General features: G+C 45.9%; 1 protein-coding gene across 7 annotated transcripts in view; it reads left to right on the top strand.

Moving 5' to 3' along the window:
- The window catches only part of robo1 (roundabout, axon guidance receptor, homolog 1 (Drosophila)), a 235,024-nt gene that overhangs the window by 179,878 nt on the left and 33,146 nt on the right, over positions 1-22,000 (top strand). For all 7 annotated transcript variants that reach the window (XM_037075190.1, XM_037075183.1, XM_037075211.1 and 4 more), the window contains 4 exons: positions 10,241-10,398; positions 14,965-15,085; positions 16,807-16,945; positions 17,120-17,247. In XM_037075190.1, the coding sequence (XP_036931085.1) occupies positions 10,241-10,398; positions 14,965-15,085; positions 16,807-16,945; positions 17,120-17,247 (546 nt within the window). The remainder of the gene's footprint in view (positions 1-10,240; positions 10,399-14,964; positions 15,086-16,806; positions 16,946-17,119; positions 17,248-22,000) is intronic.

Here is a 22,000-nt window from a genome sequence, read left to right as displayed (position 1 = left end):
GAAATGCTCAGATGAGGGTAAGCAGCAGGTCAAATGGCACTCTGCAGGAAGGCCGGCCGTGTTTATGGATGTAATTTCTCTGATGGTGCGAGTTAGCTGGCTGACAGGCTCCTCTTACAGTACTCCTTCCTGCCCGGGATCATGAGGTATCCACGCTGTGTAAATGAGCCTGTATCATTGCACGTCATATCAAATTAGGTGTGTGTATGGCGACTGGCGCTAATTCATATATCCACTCCTGTATCACCTCTCTCTCTCCCTCATTCTTGCTTTCTCTCACACACAAACAAACACACGCCGTAGAAACAAGACAACCACACAGATTTCAGTTCCTCGGGTACAAAAACAAGTTGCCTCACGTCCCCCTTCTCAGTCCAGTCGTACTGAGGGTCCCGTGGCTGGTCCGGGTCATACACAGCTTCTTTGTCATTGTGGAGCCGAGGAGGGGTCAGATCTGGAGGAGCTGTGGAGGAGGTCCAGGGGGAGGGCTGCCGGGGCTCCGGGGGCCAGGAATGTTAATTGGGAAGATTGTTTTAATAAGGCCCTCATCTCTGCAGATGCTGGGAGAGGGTTAGCTGGCGGGGCCACACAGACGGGAGGGCAGCTCACAGTGAGATATTGTCAGCAAACATAGCTGACACAATGTGATTTGAGCTGTGTAAAACACGTAGCCAGATTTAGGCACAATTGGATAAAGATATTCCACGGCTCTTGCCGTGTTTGCGCCTGCTTTTCTGGAGGTAAAGGGATTTACTGTAATGAGCATTCTATGGTGACAAATGTGCGATCTGCATACACTCACCAATTCTGTGTTGTGCAAAATCCCATTACACTGTGAAGACTCAGGCAGGCTAGCACAGCCTACTAACGCTGAACACAGGCAGAGAGAGGAGAGAAAAGCAGGAGAGGAAGAGTGAGGCAGAGAGAGAGGGTCATAAAGGGTCGATTCACTAAAATGACACAGAAACATATTTTCTCACTTACCTCATCTGGCCACGCAGATAGCTGGTTTAACTTTGCCAGGTTTTCAGATATCCATCTCTGAGATGTCTGCCTCTCTTCCTCAACACAAAGGAAGGAAGATTTTGTTTTATGGTGCTCGCGGCAGTTAAAAGAACACTTCAGAAAACTCAACAGCAACATCCCTCTCCAGAATCGATGTCCGCATTACTGTGGATAATCCACAGAACACCCTGTCAGCAGTTTTCATAGGAACTTATTTTTCAGTAGTTCAATGGAAACATCAACAGTAAGGTCGTTTATAGCGATACAGTTATTAGGAAAATGCTCAGAATAACAGACGCTAGCGTGCAAAGAGAACGACTACACTCATGTTGTGGCTACCGTTTCTGTAAATACATGTTCCTTAGAATCTGAGGATGAATCATCAACTACACTAGCTGCAAATAACATTGGTGACATTGCTCTTCTCCTGCCTTAAAGATTTTTGTCCACATCCACATTTTGTTTTGTACACTTACTAAGTACGTGTATGCAGGACACACTTTATTCCCATGACACAGTTCGCTGAGGGCAGGTGAGAGCCCCATTACCTCACTCTGTGTTGTGTGTGAGAGGGAGAAAGAGCCAGAGAATGAGAGAGCATACTGTACAGGTGTACATCTGTGTGTGAACTATAGTGTTACATCTGCTCTTTTGTGTCTCTGTGCAGAGAGCTCCAGGCTCATGACTACACAGTGAGTGATGAGAGCTAAGTTACTGGGTTTCTTGTCTCTGCTCTCGGTCCTCAGGGAGTAAGCAGCGGAGCTCCACCTATAAGTGAGGACATGTCGCAGACGTGCTTCTTTAAGTACCGGCAGCTCAGTGCAGGCTGCTGTAGCCACGCCATTAAGCCAGCTTTTTTAAATGAAGGTAATTCTCAACTTGTAAAATGTGTGGATTTACCTGCTTCTCCCACCTTTATCTCCCTCATTATTATTTTACTGCACTGTAAAGCCTGGCATCAGCTCTATGCTGTGTAAACAGAATATTTTATTCAGCTTGGCCTCCCCGTCACAAGAAAACAATACAGGTCTCAGTGCATTTAGTAAGTGTTCCACTCGATGCTGTGTTTCCACAACAGGTAAAACTCTCCTTCAGAATCAAAACAGCCTCAAAATCACTTTCATATGTACAAGCTGATCTGTCAGAAGCAGACAAATCCACAAATGGCTTCTCTTTGTTTTTGAATCATTAAATTTAAATGTGATAATCCCGTACAGATGTTTATTACACAGCTCGTATTGTGGCGGGTGTTCCTATCAGGGTTTTATAGGATTTGTATTTTTCCTTTTTATAACATTTCTGGAGAGAGAGTTGTTCTTGAGCCGTGTTTCTTTTTTTTTTTTTGTTTCCACCCCAACATTCCTGCCTGTGCAAACCCCGGCACTCGAAACACTCTTTATTTTAGTCCAACTCCTGCTCACCCGGCACTCCAATCAAACAGGCACTGTTTATTGAACTACGAGGTGCCAAGTCACTCACTCACTCAGTCACTCACATAAACCTGCCTCCCCGCTGCCCTCCGCGCCTTTCGCCGTGTTCGCCAAACGCCATCTCTCTCTCCGAGCCTGACGAGAAGACTTATGACCATTTAAACAAACACAGGCACTCAATGGCCTCTCTGTCTGCGCGGCTGTGGGGTAAGGCTTCCTTTATGTGGTGTAGGCCTGTGTTTGCGCCTGTGTGTGTGTGTGTGTGTGTGTGTGTGTGTGTGTGTGTGTGTGTGTGTGTGTGTGCGCACATGTTTGTGTTTTCTTTATGTACAGACATAATTGCCACTGGATACTGATGCACATGTGTTGCGTAGTAGATGAAGCAGCGCTGAGGCTGAACCGTCTGCGCTCGGCGGCCACGGCGAGCGCAGACGTGCCCTCTGCTGTGCCACTGAATGGTCCGCAAAGCCATCTGCCCCCACTGCCAGTGCCAGGTATAGACTGTAATCATCTGGCACGGCACAGTGTAAATGCCTTTACAGCCCTCGCCTTACCCCTGCTATAATCCTCACACTGGCAGGGCCAGCCTGGTTCATATCCCTACATGGTCTGGTTTACATGTGTGTCTGTGTAACTCTACAGTCAGTAGCACATCAAGCTGGGAAATATATTGTTGTTGTGAAATGAGACTGACATCATCGTAGATGTTGGATTATATTGTGAAAAGTGTCTTTTTTTTCTTTCCAGTCCAGTAGAATTGGGTCATTTTCTGAACCTACTTGTTCCAATACTTGCCCTCTGAGTTACTGATGATTATTTTTCAAACGTCTCATTGTGTTAATATGTGACAGTACTAATAGTCATACCTATAATATTGAGGCGATATCGGTATTGTGGTTTTTGGTCAGAAGCATTGTGTCCTCCTGACCTAGCATTTGTGTTGCTAAAATGTTAGCAGGTAACATTTCTGCAAACCACTGATTCATGTCGTGAGGTTCAGAGGATGGTGACAGTTTTAGAGATGACTCCCAAGCAACTGACTACTGTTCAAGTTTGCATTTCAGCATTTGTAAGTTTGACACCACTGGATATTTTTAAGGAGACCTCAGGACAATTTCAAGACCTGTTTGTGTTGTGTCAAAAAAGTCTGCAGCTGACAAACCTGATGTTTGTAATAAAACCTTGGGACATTTCTGGTTGACTTTGTCATGAATAGAACAGGTATTTATGATGTTTTCCTAACCCCAGCTAAGTGGTTTTTGTGCCTAAACCTAACCAGAGCATAAACACAGCACTGTGACGATGACAAAAAAGAAAATTGAACCCAAACAAACATGAAGTCGCAACATAACATTTGTGGCTTTGTAGAAACTTCCTTTGCCAACTTTTCCTCTGGAGTCTGGTTTGAATTCATGAAGTGCTCTTCAGGAGATTTCAAAAATATTGAGATCGATATTGTGTCAGTGCCAAGAAATCACTGTATTATTTTAAAGCCATACCTCAATCAGCAGTTGTCAAGATCACTTTAAATGACTTACAAACATTCCGTTTTTACCTTTTGTCTAATTTCCAGACCGTAGCAAGTCAGGCCAGTTGAGAGAACATGTTGACAGGCACTGGCAGGCCTGCGTTTTGTTTATTTACTAATGGACTGACTCACAGGGTTTATTGTTCCGGCTCTGGATGTTTATAAGAGGTAATCGGGCCATCCTGTCTCTGCTCAGCGACTGGGCATCACATCTGAGTTTGGAGGATGACCTCATGGCATCGTGTGCAGGTGCAAACCCTAAAGGCCAGTCGGGTTATAGCCTGTCTGCTCTTGTTGACATATTTACGGGTGTCCACAAGGTGTCTCGCGGTCAACCCGGCACTTAGGCTGTCAGGCATTTTTAACCAATGTGACTCCGCAGATGTGACCTCGTATTGAATGTCACGGCTGTCGAGAGAGGTGCTTTTGTTTTGGACATGATTTATCAACACGACATTTGGAAATAAATGTGAAATCCATAAATTGAATTCTAAAAGAACAAAAACACTTAGGAGCGGCGGGCGTACGCTGGCTTCATTCGCTTCAAGTCCACTTTTATTTACAACTTCCCTTCCTGTCAGTTTTATCTCTGTATTTGTGTTTGCGTGAAGTTTATATCCGTAATCATCCATCCTGGACGGTGTTATGGCCACGCTCGGTGCAGATTGCGTGCTGTGAGGAGAGGATAGTGTCTGCGGGGCAGGCAAGAGGGCATGAGCTCAGAACAGAGGAACGAGAGCCAGATTGAGAAAGAGAGGGGAGTCTGCCGTGTCCAATCTCATCTCCCTGGTGGTGGGGTCAAGAGGGAACAAGGGAAGGAGTGGGAGGAGGGAGGTGGAGGGAGGCAGCGATTCTCCAGAGTACAGTAGGAGTCCTGTTATATCTTCACACCCACCAGCAAAACTACAGATTCATGCAGCGCAAACACACACTCACACACCCTGTACGCACGCCGCTGGCAGATTACCCACCTGCAGAAGCCTTTTGCAAGAGGGTGGCATGGGTTAACACAGCACCGCTACGAGCCCGTCTTTGATGTAAGCTGCTCAGTGTGTGTGTGTGTGTGTGTGAGCCGAGAGAGAGAGAGACAGAGAGAGAGAGAGAGAGAGAGAGAGAGAGGGTAAGATAAGGGGGTCAAATGCTGAAAGGGGAGAGAGAAATTTCGAGACAAAGTGGGAGATACGTGGAGGGAGAGAACGAGAGGTGTGCGTCCCACAGGTTGGAGCTGGAGGCAGGGTGAAGAGCGTCGACAGGGGAGGTTTTAGCACACAACATGCTGGAGCCGCACTGTGAATAAGGCAGAGTGAGTTTCGCTCGCGGCATAAACAACACTCATGAAGGGGGCAGAGGAATTATGTCGTACAGTAAGCAGGAATGGACTGGCAGAGAGCTCAGCCAGCGTAAGCCCGAGGTTAATACACGTACATTTGTCATTTGACCAAAATGGGGAAGATTTTAATTTCCTGGCGGCAGCAACTGTGAATATGTAACAGACTGCTTTACATGTGGAAAAATCACAGAGACCCTGCTGTGACCTTGTGTTTTGTCGTCATTCAGACATCGACTTGCATCCAAATATGATTCTAAATTGAAATCAGCATTTATTTTCAGTAATCATAAAGTGAGGATGAAGATCGGCCACTTGTTTTTATGGTATCCGAAGAAAAACACAACTGGTACTGGTGCCTGGTACCGGCTGTGACCAGCAGCTTTTGTTTAAAGAACAGTTTGAACATTTAAATGGCAGTTGTCGGGGGGATAAATCCAATGATCTGTTTATCTTTACCGCTATCAGGATTTGATAGTCGAACAATGGCACAGCTGTCAGTGCTGAAAATAAATTAAATCAAATGGTGGATATGGAGAATAATGATGCCCCTGATGGAGAAGCCTCGACAGTAAATGGGAGAGAAAGAGCGATTCTTCGGCAGCGCTCACACATAACCATGAACATCTGGAGCTGCTTAGCCATTTGATATGTTCTCAGTGTTTGTTGTACTGTCCATTCATCCATTCTCTGTGTCCTCAGGTAATGTTTGATTATGTTATACCCCTGATATTCTGACATTGGGGCAGTTTATGAAGCAAATGTGATGAGTTTAAAAGAAGCAAACTACCTCCAGGAGGACCACGGGGGAGAGAAAGGCATATTATTCCGTTATCTAATGCAGATTCTTCCTTTTCCCTTGCTTCTACTGTTCCTCTTTCTCCCTTTAGTAGCTTTTTCCTGCTGTTAACATTCACTCTGGGGTTCAGCCATGTCCAGTCCGTTTCAAGGAAAAAATCCAAAGCCAAAGGGGAGACCCATGCTGTGCTCTGTGTCTCTGCAGGATTGACTCCTGGTGCCTTCTGATAAATCTTTAATTCCCTGGTCGGTCTGTTTTTGTATCCTTCCAAAGATTTGCGGGGAGGCTTGTTGTACTTGGTTTAATTTCCTCAGAACAAAGCTCATCTGATCTTCCCACCCAGACTTGTGTGTGGCATTAAGTCTCCATTTTCATTAATGTTGGAGGGGCAGCACGGGAATCTCATTTTAATTTGACATTTAAACATCTGTTTTCAATTTCCTGTGTGTGTGTGTGTGTGTGTGCATGCGAGCCTGTGTGCGGGTGTGTGTGGGTGGACGGGGGGTAGTTTGTGGGGGTGATGAACCTGGGAGTCTTCAGAGCTGTGAGCAGCCATCTCAGCTGACCTTTGAAGGATGGTTTGGATGTAAGAAATGATGGCGGCTAATTGCGTTAGCCTCAGTGTAGCTCCAATTTGCTACCGTGGACCTGGGGAGCGATTTATCACACAGTACTGTGGAGTGTGGATAGACTGGGTTTGGCCCAGCAGATGCTTTGCCACTACTAGCTAAACCTCTGCTTTGATTTTTTTTTTTAAAAAAATGGTAGTTTTATGCATAGTCAGCTGTTTGACTTGCAGCGAGGCATGTCAGCCAGATGAGATAGGACGTGTTTTTTCTTCATAACCTCCTGCGAAAGAGGAAATGCAGCGCAGAGTAGATCCCTTTACCTCGACAACGCGTATTGATATCTGTCCAGGTCCGGATATTCACTCTGTTTCATCCCATCATCAGCGTATCTGAGCAAATCCAGGACGGACAAAGAGACGTCTTCATGCTGGGACCTGTGACTTTGGCCCATTTCCACACATTAAGCCACAAAATGAAAATCACTCCCTGTACGTACAAACACACACACGCACACATCGAGTCCCGGCCTCCCTGTTAATAGCGCAGGAAATATTATCTGCTAGGGGACAGCTGCAGGCTCACTGGAGAGACATAATGGTAGAGTAGGCTCATTATCCCAAACACGGACACAGACCACACCGCACACACACACACACACACACACACACACACACACACTTTCAGGGCAGCGCACAGCGTGAGAGCCTCTGAATCCCATTTTTTTCACCCAATGCTGGGTCCTAGAGGGGGAACAGCAAGGCAAGCGTGGCCGTATGCAGTATGAATACAGGAAGGGAGAGGATGGATGTCTTATTCGAACCGGGGGTTGGGGAGGGGGACAGAGGCAACCCAGTCCACCACAGCTCCGGATCTGACAGGGCCTCTGGCGGAAGAGTTTGGGCTTTGTACCCCATCCAGATCTTGGTCCATCCGTCCGTCTGTCTGCCTGACAGACTGTCTGGCCGCCTCTCGTCTCGTTTATGCTCGTTCTCCCTCCATCCCAGAGGATTTTGTTTTCCACTGCGCAGATGTTCGAGGCTGTCCGCTGCGCTGCACTCAGCTGTGTTTATAACAAAGAGGTGTTGGTTTGGAGGAGGAGAGAGGGCAGTGAGGTGGGGGAGTGAATGCTGTTAAGGAGGGGTGGAGGTCACCGCGCTGTTGGTGTAAACACTGGATGATGCCAGCTCTCCCTCGGGGCCTCCAACTAGTCAATCCTGCATCCCTTTTTTTTTCCCCCTCTTTTCCCCACCACACACATACCTTTTTTATTTTCCGGAGGGACAAATACATCTGCATGTTAGCTGAAAGAGTTACAGGGAGGCCAGCAGGGGAGGAAGAGACCCACCGAGAGGAGACGACGTGCACTTAAAGTTACTCAACCAAGCATTTATTACAGCCTCTGCAGCAAGTCCATGAATTCTCTCACACGCTCTTTGCATTTAATTCTTGCGTGCACATACATTGGATCAGCAGCCATGATCTCCAGCGTACACAGAATGTATACACTTTTATACTCGCTTAACAAAAACAGCGAGGAGAGATGTTTGGATATTAAAAAACAAAAAAAAAATCTCTTTTGAGCATCTTCACTGTTTCCCCTCACCTTCACACTCAAGGCCGGCTTTTACAATGAGGCTCTTCAGAGTGTGCTGACCTTGCTGATACAAATGCAGACAGTGTTTCTTCAGATGGAGCCGGTGTGCTAATGGATCGGATGTTTAGTGTTTACATTTGCATTCCTGGATGGCTGTATCTGCTTTTAACCGCACCAAATGAGCTCACTCTCCATGCAGCTGCACCTCCGAGTTTGGCTTGGATCGCAGCGAGCGTAGAAAATTTAAGGGGTCACGCACTTAATCATTATTCATCTGTGGCAGAGCACACTGTGCATGTATCTGTGCCTCCTCCTCATGGGCGGCACCGGGGCTGTGAGTCACAGAATATCTGATGAATCCTCTTTGCTTTGTTCCCGATAAACACTGTTCCTGTGCTTAAGGATCAAGGCTGGGTAATGTTTCAGCCATACGTCGGTAAGTGTGGGTGTGATTGTGCGGCAGAAGACTGGGGAAGCTGTTACCACCCATCTCTGACTCCAAAACCAGCTTCCTACAGTTGGGACCGGATTCGCAAGAAAGAAAGCAGAGAGCGGTATCTGGGCTCGGCAATGACCAATTAAGTGCTTAAAGGGGTTTAGTCTGGAATTTGTTGGCTGTCAGTAGGTGAGGGGTCCTGGAGCGAGCCTGACTTTGATCTGTGACTGAGGTGACTTTAGAGCAAGCTGAGGAGCGTGAGACAATAGACGGCAAAAAGCACAATTCTTTTTTTTTCCCCCAAAACACAGACACAAGCAGGCATTCACCAGGGGATAACAATGCACATGCACACACTGCGCTGACCTTGCAAACTTAGTGTGTGGCCCGAATTTCAGCCTGAAATTTACAAGCGCTATTTTCTTATGTTTTTATATGTATATCCAGAGAAGCTGGGAAAATGATTACTGGCACAGTGAGCGCAGGAGGGAGCTTGTTGCTTTTTCATTACTTTCTCCCCTCTCAATAAACCCCCAGTTTATCTTTAACACCGGAGATATGGAGTTCAGACATGTGTGGTTCTCCTGCCTCTTCACAAAATAGATATGCATTGATCCGCTGTGTTGGAACTACCGGATTGTAATGATATTGATGTGATATTCTGATAAGGCAGGCAGGCAACAGCTAATGAGTTTAGGTGTTGCTGGGTTTTGTAATTTTGCATTCAGCCCCAAATGAAAATCAGGACTGCTCAGCTCATCTCTTTAAACCCTCGCTTCTCTTCAGTATCAAATTATTAGGAATGAGAAGCCGCGGGCCTCTCATGTCGGAATAATGGAAATCCATGGCTGTGTCATCTTTTTTTTACAGCTCCTCTAGCAGGGAAAATCAATGCAAATAAGAATCGTATCCTACCAAAGTCCTTAGCAAGGCCGCTCGAGTGGATTGGATCTAATGCAGATTTCATCTGTGTTAAGATAGCTCAGGTGTGTGAGCGCAGGGGATGTAAATACGGAGTGTCAGGGAGAGATGAAGAAGCGATGATGGAGTGGTGATGATCAGGGTATATACTGTGTGTGTGTGGGTGTGCATGTGAGTCTGTGTAGTTCAGTCAACAAAGAGGAAGGTCATTGCTACAGATGATGATGGGCTCAGATATGTGAACATCCTTGCTGCTGTAAAGCTTATTGAGTGAGGTTATATGAGAGAAACAATGCAACTGTATATGTAAAAGCCCTCTATACAAAGTAGCCTTCACCATGTACTCTACCTTATTGAACTTGAGTCGGTGTGAGGACATGCTGTAGAGACAGTTTTCAGGGCAGGCTGGATTCAGTAAATCAATAAGGATGTTTGTCTTACATTTTGGCAACTGTGCAGGATGAATTATGTGTTCCGGAGCACCTTCACTGCCGTCTTAACATCTGCCTTAGGCTTTGAAAATGTAGCAGCTTCTAGTTTTTCTGTTTTTTTTTTTTTTCTTCTTTAGTAATAATTTTTTTAAGTATTGCAATCACTCATGTGCTGTGTTTCTCCCCCTGTTTTCTTGCAGTTCTCCGCGATGACTTCAGACAAAACCCCGCAGATGTGATCGTGGCAGCAGGAGAGCCGGCCGTCCTGGAGTGTCAGCCTCCGCGAGGACATCCCGAACCCACCATATCATGGAAGAAAGACGGAGTCAACATTGACGACCGAGATGAGAGGATCACTGTAAGACTCTTCATCTTCTTTCTCTTAGATATATCTGGAAACCCTGTGACTTGTCACATTGTCATTCCTGACACGTTGGCTCATCTAAACGCCTGAAGCCTGCCTGGTATATAAGGTTGATGTGTTTAAACGTATGAGATCGAACGACCCAGCAATGCAGGTCAAGTCATTACCAGCAATTCGGTGTTTGTTGAAAGATTGATTTGTTTGGCTCATTATTCACGTACAGCAATTACCAAACCCCGAAGCAGCCCATTTTGGTGGCTGCAACCTTTAATGACTGAGGTAGATAGAATCAGTCTTGCTCCATCAGCCAGCAGCAGTGCATTGATTAGGGATGACCTGCTGATGAAATCAAAGAGGAGGAACGTAGATCAGGAGAGGAGAAATGAGCTGAATCAAAGAGGAGAAAAGTTGTGCGCAGCAGCGGCAGCAGGAGCGCCTGCAGAATCCAAACAACTCCCTATGTTTGATTTGCAACCAATCCCCCAATTATTCAGCTTTAATTAAAACAACTGCACAGCCGACGTTGCAGCGTAAATCAGCTCGACATGCTTGCTTACTAAAGGCCTGCCTTGTGTAATCTTCCCTCCAACTGTTTCAACCAGACCCGACTTTGTGACCGTAGTCATTTTCCTTGAGCAGGAAGAGGTTTTTAGTTGTGTCTGATTGGATTTGTGCTTTAGGGAAATAAAAGACTCTGACTCAGCGTTCGGCTAAAACAAGCAGGTAGCAGGGAAGAAGGAGCTGTGGGTCTGGATCCCATTTTCCCAATCTGAACGGTTGGTTTTCAAGGCCCTGCGTATTGTGCAGTTGTTGAGTGCTGACGAGGGCTAACTTCACAGCACAGTCATGGAAAATCAAATCTTCCCCAGATAATAAATACAACATACTAATAAAGATGTTCCACTCTGTGCGCCCGTAGCGCAGCGTTGAATCCAGCCTGGGCTCGATGTCCCTAATATATTTTCTTCACTCGCTCAAGCTAAAATACTGATTTATTGCTGCTGGCAGCTTCCAGTGAAGGACTGTACATGACTAATCACAGTCCTGCTCGGTGAGGGCCTGTTGAGGTTGGGCACATTGAGCCCTGATCGCGATTTAAACTCATAAACAGTGCAAGTATTCTTTCTCTCTGTCTTTCTCCAAGCCGCACAGGCAGAAGATGGAAGCGTCCGTGTCTGGTGGCTGAGCAGCGTAATTGAAAGGAACAAGCGGATAATCACGTTTAAAGGGAATCAAATCATATCCGTACTAGGGTTAATTCAGGAGTTACTGATAAGCACAAAGCCTCGATGCCACATAGTGAACTTTTGTAGCCGTTCATTTTAAGGTCTGTTGTGTATTTCCTACACATTGGAGTCATGCATGTATCGTGGATTACTACCTCTCTAATGCCCACTGTTGCTCTACAGAAGGTTATTAAGGCAAAGTTCAACATCCTGTTCTCCCAAAACTGACATTCGAGCCGGTTGATGTTGCGCGTTTGATCTTGCTCTGTTATGAAATAAAAAAATAGCATGCCTTCAACTATTTTGTCACTTATATTTTCAGTTTTGCTCATCGCCTAATGGCAAACTACCTCATACTGTTAACTAGGCGAGATTCAAAGCAGGCCTGCTCCAACTCTGTATGATGCGCAGCTCTCGCTGTCATGGCCTTGGCCATAATTAGATTTTAGCCCCACTTAATACAGCACACGCACACTATATTTGTCGTTTATGATGCCCATCCTACCACATGCAAGTGGAACTGAGGACTTATTCATGCTGCTGTACATATAATTTTGTGCACCGATGGGTGAAATCCTTTGAGTAAACGCTGAGAGCAGTGCTGCTGTAACACAGGCTAAATGACTCAGAGTTGTGTCCTTGTAGCCTGCAGCAGTGTTGGGCCTCCTCTGGAGCTGAAATCAGGCTCTGGTAGATTTAACAGTGTTGTGTGGACCAGCTGGTGTTGCTCACTGTAAACTTCCTGTCAAGCAAAAAAACCTCACAGACTGAGCTTTCCCAAAAGACCACTTTTGAAGTAGCACTAAATATGAGTAATCAACTGTGGTGACAGACTGCAGTCTTGACGCTCTCCTGGAGACACCCATGTTAGCAGATCAAGATGTAACAGAAATGGGACAATCATGTGGCGACGTCCAGTGTTTGTTTATGATATAGTGAATCTGAAATGGCCTTTAGAGAGAGAAGCAGAGGGTGGGATCTTTATAATGTGATGAACAGCTGAGCTCGTCAAAGGGCCCCCTTGCATTGTTGTGTTTGGTTCAGTCCATTCCTCCCACCATGCAACATGCTGGAACGTGCAGTCTCCTTGGTGATCACTGGTGATCTGAGCGAGGTCCCAAACCACCTGCAGTGGGGATTTTCTCTCCACACTGCACTTTACTGGGATGGGTCGGCTCGGCTTTGGTTGCCGCAGCATAAAGAGCAGGGAGCGGACTTCAGAGACACATCAGAGGGAACCCTTCTGTTTTTCTATCTATTTTAGTCAGCTGTGTGTAAACACCAATGGCATGCTGTGTGCCATCTCACATATATTCATGGCTTCATGTGGGGCGGTTGTGAAAAGTTTCCCACTGAGCCATAAAAACTGAGGTGGGTCTATTACCCTGTAATGCTGCTGTGCTGCTAAGAGCAGCTGGCGGCATTCCTCTGAGCTCAGTCAAACAGGTCTTTCAGGAACAATGAGTAAAGGATAAATAAACAGAAGCAGGAGAAATGCCCAGACCATTGTCTGCTCAGAGCAAGAGTCTGTCAGGAGCATCATAAATGGTCAAAATGCAGCACATTGTCCTCCTCCTTTTGTGCAATAGTTGTGGCTAATTATTATGTCTGGAAAATGAGCTGCTGCGCGAATACCAACAGAGTGCACACTGAATAGGGGCTTTTTCATTATCAGCATTGCCAAATGACATGAGACAAAAGGCGACAGGATAGAGCCATCTCCCTGTAATGCAGGGATAATGGTCAGATTGTTGGGGCTTTCAGCTCCGCTGTGTTGTGTGGAGAGGATATGCATGCAGAGAAAAAGTGGGCCGCTTGCTGCATTCATTTACTTTAGCTGGCTCTCAGAGTCCCTGCTGCTCTGGCACTCCAAATATGCCTGTGGAGAATGGGAAACCGCCACAGAGGTAAGAATATGGATAGAGTGGACAGGGCCTTAAGTGGATCCTCATGTCAAAGCCCCTGTGGACCCAACAGTACACCCCCCTCTTTCTCTGCTGCATGGTCTGCCCTGACCTTGGGCCTTTGTGAGTGTCACAGTGTTTTAGCTGTTAAGCCTTTCCTCAAACAAACAGTAACATAATGATACTTCAAACCCCTCCAACACCACAGGGTGCCCTAAATAAGCCAGCCTTCCGCAGCCTCTTCAAGTCCCAGTGCCTCCTGCTTTACCATGAATATTAAACAGGGGTGAAGGGCTGAGGAATGCCTCAGATCCAGAAGAATTTGTCTGGTTGGAAAGCTCAAGAATCTGGCTACTTAATGAAAGTAAAGTCAATACACACACCGTCTTAAGTCTGTCTGTTGAGTGCAAGTGATGAAACTGTACAGACAGGTCTTACAAGCGAACACACATATAGGAGGCTTTGGGATTAAAGTGGTAGTCACAGGGAAAGCAGATTTTTTTTGCAATGTTGCGTGTCAAGTTCTCCGTCAGTGCTCCTCTAATGAGGGTATCGATTACACGCTTGCAGGTGGTGGTCCAGGCTGATGTGTGCATTTAAAACCTTAAGCCCTATCGAGGCACAGAGATCACTGGCGCACCGTGCTATTGTCTGCCTGCGCGCTGACTGGCATGGCTGTGAGCTGAGAGAGGGGCTGAGGGGCCTGTGCCGGGGCCGGGGCTGCCTCTCTGACTGCCTGAGAACAAAGCACCTCCTCTGGCCTGTAATCAAAGCCCTGGGAAATAACAGACATGACATTCACCTGGACAAACACACATTCACTCTGCAGAGTTGGGTGTGTATGCGCGCTTGAATGTACATTCACTTGCTGTCACTTGCAGTTGTAGGCACACATGGGAAAAAAAAAAAAAAATCCAAGAAACCTTTTCTTTTCAAACATTCCCCGACAATAATAGACAAAACTGTCCTGAAGCTCAGAAGTGCTTGCAGTTGTGCAGTGCCTCAGGTGTTCCCTCAGGGGCCTGCGGTTGTGTTGGATTGGGAAAGTGTTCTTTGGCTCAGCTTACCCTGAGGAGGAAGGGGCCGGCCGATAGTGATTTCAATTGGAGGCCGGGTAGGACCTGCAAAAAGCTGCAAGAGAGGGAGAGAGAGAGAGAGAGAGAGAGAGTTGCAGAGCAGAATCCCAATAAAAACACTTAAGCACTAAGCCATTATGAGTTTGTGAGTACATTTCATCACGGTGTTGTAATGGCTTCTTGGTAACTAAATGCTCACAGGCGTCCTTAAATGCAATCAGGAAATGTTTTGTAATGATTGAGCTATGCCGTTCTCTGTGTTCTGTGTGTCAACCACAGGCCCCAAGTGTCTCTCAGACTCTAATGTTGCCGTTCTTCCTCTCACCTCCTCTCCTCCTCTTCTGTTCCCTTTAGATACGAGGAGGGAAGCTGATGATCACAAATGCCCGGAAGACCGATGCTGGGAAGTACGTGTGCGTCGGCACAAACATGGTTGGAGAACGCGAAAGTGAAATAGCTGAACTTACAGTGCTTGGTAATTTATCCTTTTTTCTTTGTTTGTTTTAAATCTGTTGACAACTTTCCTCTCTGTGCACACACACACACACATCCACACGTGTGTTTTTTCTTGCTGTTTGTCCGCAGCGAGAAACATAATCCAGATGTTAAGCTTTGATTGTCTATCTCCCAGGGAACTAAATGGTGTCACTGACCTTTATCAGATAGAGTGTGAGATGACCTCCAATCTCACACTTAACTACGAATCCCACGCTGGCCCCAGCAGCTTCTCTCCTCTGACCAGCTGCACCCTATTTCACCATGAGCGACCTCTGACCCCGATACTCTCCTGTGTCCCGCGCAGAGAACATGTCCAGACTTTTGATTTTATCGCCACATTTTTTTTTTACTTCCTTCCCCCCATTCTCCTCCAAGACCTCTTATAATCGGTCAGACTGAACAACAACAAAGCGGATTTCGTAAAGATGAATAATTGTACTTAAATAATAGTGTCACGGCTTCAACGAGGGCCAGCCTGGAGCTTTTGTGTTTGTCCATCTGAGTGAGTATTGCAACACAGAAACTCTGGTTAATCATAAACCAGCCTGGTTAGTTTTTGGGACCAAGTCTGATGTAATGTGTTCAGAACGCCCGAAAGCCTGAGAGAACATAAGAGCTGTGCTGACCTTGTGCTGTTTTGATTTGGTGACCGTAGAGAATCAGAACTGGACTTCAGGGTGATGGGGTTAACAAGACGACAGGAGGGGTCAGACTCTCTGTGTCGGGTCTTGTTTAGCAGCCTGTCTTCAATTAATCTACTGTCTTTTCGTGCGTAATTAAAACCACCTACAGAACCACAACTGTTTCCTGTCCTTGTGACTAATGCGTACTGTCTGGTCTAAACTGTATTTTTGTCTCATTTTATGTGAAGTTAACCATAAATTGGCTATCCCTGTCGGGGACAAACTCAATTAGATCATTTCGCATTATTTCACTATTTTCATTCGAGGACAGCAGACAGCACCTAAAATGGCATGATTTAAATAAGGCTTTTATCTTGAAGCTTTTTTCCACTGGTCTCCATTCAATTTTTAATTTAATGTTCAACTTGGCTCTAAAGCCTGACTGTATAGAACAAAACCAGGATTTATTGAGAGCAGCAACAGATTTAATGACTTTAACTCAAAGGGTAACTCCCCCAGTTCCACACATAAAAGTGTGTTCACAGTTCTTGGGGAGTTCTACCACATATGTGGGAACAAAAATAGTATAAAACCTTTGCGGCTCCGGAGGAAGCTGCATTTGATCTGATAAACTGCCTCCAGTGTTGTAAGTGGCTAAGTTGCATTGTGGGTAATATAGGTACAGGTTTTGAAAAGGAAGAAGAATGTGTGGAATAAAAAAAAAAAGGCAGTATCTCTGATTCTGCTGTACCATTTGTTTATAAATTGCCCATAATGAGTCCAACAGTGTTACAGGAGTGCAGTGGACTGCTTTCAAAATCTGTTGCCTACATTACCCACAATGCAACTTAGCCAATGAGTGACATCACTGGAGGCAATTCATCAGATTACATGCAGCTTCCTCTGGAGACACCAATGACTTTATACTGCTTTTTTTTTAGTACTCCCCCAAGACCTGTAAACACACTTTAATGTGTAAAATTGGTGGAGTGACCCGTTAATCAAAAGTGTTAGTCCAGCACGACTGTTGTGACCCCTGTGCTTTTTAATTTGCGTGCTGATTTTTTCCCCGCAGAGCGCCCCAGCTTCGTCCGTCGGCCAGGCAGCCAGGTGGTGTTGGTGGACCAAGCCGTAGAGTTCAGGTGCGAGGCCCGTGGCGACCCAGTTCCCACCGTGCGCTGGAGGAAGGATGACGGCGACCTGCCCAAAGGAAGGTATGACTCACCCACTGGTCCACTTTCATGACACAATACGTCCCTCCCTCACCCTCACCCTGCCTTTGTTCCATCCTCTGTTCGCCTTTGTCTGTGCCGTCAGCTGACGCATGTTGCGCTGAGTGAGTCTGTGTCTGGCAACATCTGATACACGAACACCTGTTTTTACACCAGATATGAGATTCGTGAGGACCACACCCTGAAGATCCGTCGTCTGACCTCAGCTGATGTCGGCTCCTACACCTGCGTGGCCGAGAACATGGTGGGCAAGGCGGAGGCGTCGGCCACGCTCACCGTCCACGGTAAGACAGAACCCTTTTCTCTGATGTTTCATCTACAGGCCCTTGGGCAGCTGTCCTAAATTCATTTCCACTTTGGGTTATTGTGCAGCTTGATTCCAATGCAATTTAGCCCGGGCCACATTGCAATAATAGCCTTCAGCTTTAGTACTACACGGTCATCACTTTCAACTATTCTCTCTCAATTAGCTGATTGATTTCTAATAAAACCAAACACAGAAATCCATAACAGCTGTAGAGTTGGGCTCAGGGGAGCTCAGCAGCAATCGATTTCATTTGCCCTATACAAGTGGCATTTCTCCGGAGGCCTGCCTTCCTTCATGTTTGAGGACAGCACTGTACTATTTTTGAACCTATGGAATATGTCATGTGTCTCCTGTGGCTCCCTGCAGTGGACATCTTATTAACACAGTTGGAATATAAAGCAGCCGGTCACACAGTGTGAACATTCAGAAAGAAACCATTCAGAGGAAGTGGGGGGCTGGGATCACCCCCCAAACCCCCCTGGGAATCAGAGGAACACAGGGGCCATTTAACACCAAACTAATGGGAATGTAGGGAGTCGGGTGAGAGGAGACCGGAGGGAAGAAGGAGGAGGCTTAGTGCCTGGGTGATGAGGACTGGATGGGAGGACAGTGAGTATGTTGGTCTTGGTGGTGGCTCACCGCTGATGCAGAACGGCTTGGGAATTGGGGGCGATTGTGTCGAAGAGGATAGAGGGGGAGAGAGTTTCTGTGGTGAGGTCAGTCATATTAATGTCACTCCCAGCAGTCGGCGCAGTAGAGATATGAGGAGACAGGGCCGTTCCATTCCTCTGCCAACCCCCACCAGCGAACACAGATACTCCATCTTCACTTGGCTACCCTTTGCAATTATTTCTTGATTTTCTCCACAAGACACCGATCTCTGGATTGGTCTGAAGAGCGAGATTAGACACACCTGCCAATACCCACATCAATATATCTGCTCCGTTTATTACCTTTTTTCACTCTGTCCCTCTCCCTGATGAAAGCTTAGTTAATGAAAGGGAACAGCATTGATGTGCTGGTTCAATATGCTGTTCTCCAGGCTTAGCAACATATTTGAAATGCTAAAACCACCCTCGTCCTCGGTGGAAATGAAATGTCTTAACCTCGCGCCACCTCCCTGACAAAATCCACCGACCCCTTTACTTGTGCTCTATGCAACCTAGCATGTTATAAGAATTAGAAAGGCATGAAAACTCCAAAAAAAATCGTTTAAATTGATTACCCTTCAGCAAAGAAGAACCTCTGCCATAGATTTAGGGGGCAAATTGCTTTCTTAGAGTGTAGGGTTCAAGTGAAAGGCACTGCATAAATCACAGGAATCCTCGCTCCGCTCTCGTGGTTATATCCAACTGATTCCTGAACCTCCAAGCTTGCAGAGTTCCTAGAAACATTTCCATCTTTTCTTCAGATCCCCTAAGCTTCATCCAGACCAGGACATGAGGAGGCCAGGGAGGCTGTGGGCACTGAGTAGTCCAGCTAATTAGAGACAAGCAGGCCACAGTCCCACGCCCGGAAATGACATGCTTCTAATTACAGATGCGGGCATAGGAAAGGAAAGAAAAGCCGGGTAATTGTAGGTCTGAACAGGCCAGAGGAGCAGAAGCGATGTATAGGTAGTGAGATGCCGCTGTTGTAGCGAGGACAACAGTGATGTGGGGGGGCATGAGTTTAGTCTGTGGGTTTAGTGGGCAATTCTGTCACCTTTCATCATGAGTCAAAGTAGGGCACGATTGCCGAGCCTGCTGCACAACCGAGCAGCCGAATAATATAATTTCAGTGGCAGTGAGCTACTGGCAGAGAGAGCTTCACCGCAAAATGGGTAATCCGATCTTGAAGGCTGAAGTGGAATTAATGTAAATATTCTTTGAACTCAAGTTTTTTTCTGCTAAATCTGCTGTGATGTGTAAATGGACTATAAAACCAACTGAGTTAAGATTGGATTTTTTTCGGTTAAATATAGAAGCCTTTCCCCTGCGGTGTCATTACGCAATTTGCTTATCACTGCAAATTATATTCAGAAAAAAAATACAGCAAGACCCTACAAAGCAGATCCCTTTAAAGAGCAGGACGGTTTGAGAGAAGAATCCGGCCCTGTGTGGACGGAGGGGGACTTTCACACCTTCCCTGGTCAGACTTGTCGGTGAACAATGTCGCCATTGTGGACGTGCCGCCTCTGGCTGTTTTTCTTTCAATGCGCTCCGCTCTCGTTACCAACTTAATCAGTGAATTATTGTCTTCCACACGTGTTTGTCAGTGCACTACACCTCCTCTGGACTTATAAACACGTCAAGTAAAATATTTGCGTGATTGATGGAAGAAAGGCATAATTGGCCGAGTCACAAGCCGCATTTATAGTTTCATCGTAAAATCATTAATCTAAGCCACATGAGAATGCAGTAGTGAGATGGGCTGTTCCGCTGGCCAGTCTGCTTAGTACGAGTGTGTGTTTTTAAAGATTAAAGAATTACACAAGGGGCATTTTTGATGGGGGTCTGGTGTGGTTAGATAATGTTTATACTGTAGTTTGTTAATTAAACCCCACCAGTGGACTTCCTCCATAGGAATGTAAATACATTGTTTCAGCACTATATTGGACAGAGTCCAGAAAATCAACATGTTATTTCTATTTCTCAGCTGGTTAAGTTTGCCGTTAGCAGTGATTTATGTATAGAATGGTCCTCGAATAGAATGGTAGTCCCCAGAGCAGCGCTGCTAATAACCCATGTAAAGGGTCTGGAAGGAGACATGGAACTGGTGCCAAGAGAGAGAGAGAGAGAGAGAGAGAACGAGAGGAACTTTCTTGTCAGCAGCCTGCGTGCTGTTACAGTGATGATAAATACCAAAACCTGGTCAGGCGCCACACGTACAACTGATGCTTTGTGTCTCTCTGTCTCTGCATCTCCACATTTGATTCATCCCCAGCCATCAAATAGACCCTCATTGTGCTTGAGGCACTCTCAGAACCACATTTAAGGGGAGACAATGTCCAAAACACACAACAAGGTGTTATTTGATGATATTTGTATATATTTTTTTTACCCTGTTTACATTTCAAAATATGTTTCCTTAAAGGTGCATGATGTAAGAATTGTCCACTTTGTGCATTCATACTCATAACCCCTAGGGGGCAGCACATCACCAGAATACCTGCTAACTCTGTTGCTGCCTACACAGCGAGCAAAGGAGCTTTTGCTGCGGGTTTGCTTGTATTAATTTTAGTAAATCTTTGTATGTTGTCAACTTAAATTACTATTTTTAAATGTATCAGCCATATTGCACCTTTAAAGGTCAGTTTACTGAAACTCCTAGCCTGGGAACGCCACCGCAGTAGCACTTACATGTACCAAACTTTATCTGCATGTATATTATGGAGGTTGTTTCCAGAATTGTTTGTGCATATTTATTTCAATCATAGCCTGATTTATGTAAGATTTTATTCCTAAAAACATTATCATAGTGTTTTGTTTTGTTTTTTTTGCGAAACCTTGATTTATCCAATGTCAGATTTCTGTTCTCAAAAAAAAACATCTAATCTGTGCATTATCAAAGAGACAAAGCCTAATTTGCGTATTCAAACATAACATTTCAGGAAACTTGTAATGCAAAAAAATAATTGTAGGTGATTAACTTGGGAAGTTTCATGGTCATAGCTATCTGTTTTGACGTGTGGTATAAAGAATCTCACAGAGGGACAGGACATTTAATGCGTGCTGCAGACCTCCCAATGGGAGCTCCTATTAATCATGCTAAATCCTCTGCATGCAGTCGTGCCCCTGTGTTGATGTCAGGCCTGCTGAACAGCAGCACTGCTCAAATCCCTATTAATATCTCCGCTGTGGTCTTTGGTAGGCAGCCTGCCTCCTATTGGGCTGGAGGCCACAGTGCTCGGTGCGTTTCCCTCCACCGCTCTGATCAGCTTATTGATAGAGACTCCCCTCCGCGCTGTAAGCTAGCGGAAAGCCCACAACAAAGTCGCCCCGGTCAGATTTAAGGCTCACCTCTCCCTCCAGGTCCACAACTGTGATCACAGCAGCATGGGAGAGGTAGGGTTACCTAATTAAAGGCTCAGACACACATGAATGGATGTGTGTAGGTGTTCGGGGGGGTTGTGTGCTCGTGACTGTGTATGTTCTCACGATTGTGTGTATCTGGATCCTCTCGCGCGGCGGACAGCGGCGAGCGTCATCTTTTGGGAGTGTTTGATGTGAGTCTTATCTGCATTTTAAAGGCCAGCAGGGGGAGGAGGGAGGGGCCGGTCATTACTCTGACTGACAGCGTTTATGTTTCCGTGGGAGCCGTTGAAGCAGACAGATTAGATAAGGTGAGCGATTGGCCGGGGGAGATTTACGGCCAAAGACTGACAGTTAACATTCACCTTGTGGTTTTATGAATCGGGCTTGCATCTGAAGGACCGGGATCCAGCCGATCCTCCGGGTGCTCTAAACCTCATTAAGGTTACAAGGACGTTCGAAAAGCATAATGTTGCAAAGCAGAGAACATCTGTCCCGTGTGTTTCATGTTATCGTCTGTGTGCATTGATTCTGTTATTCTGTTTCCTTTAATCTGGCATTTTTTCCTGTCCTTGAGCATGTCCCAAGACTAAGTAGAAATGTTGAATCAGATGTCCGTCAGTGTTTTCTTGTGTGTGTGTGTGGATCTCAATGCATTCCTGATCACTCATGGTAATTCTTCTTTGCCGTGTGTATCATATGGTCTCTGGGGGTGAA

The sequence above is a fragment of the Acanthopagrus latus genome, chromosome 2 (genome assembly GCF_904848185.1).
Source record: "Acanthopagrus latus isolate v.2019 chromosome 2, fAcaLat1.1, whole genome shotgun sequence".
Classification (NCBI taxonomy): domain Eukaryota; kingdom Metazoa; phylum Chordata; class Actinopteri; order Spariformes; family Sparidae; genus Acanthopagrus; species Acanthopagrus latus.
The sequence above is the reverse complement of the archived record's forward strand: the minus strand, read 5'-3'. Positions and strand labels throughout refer to the sequence as shown.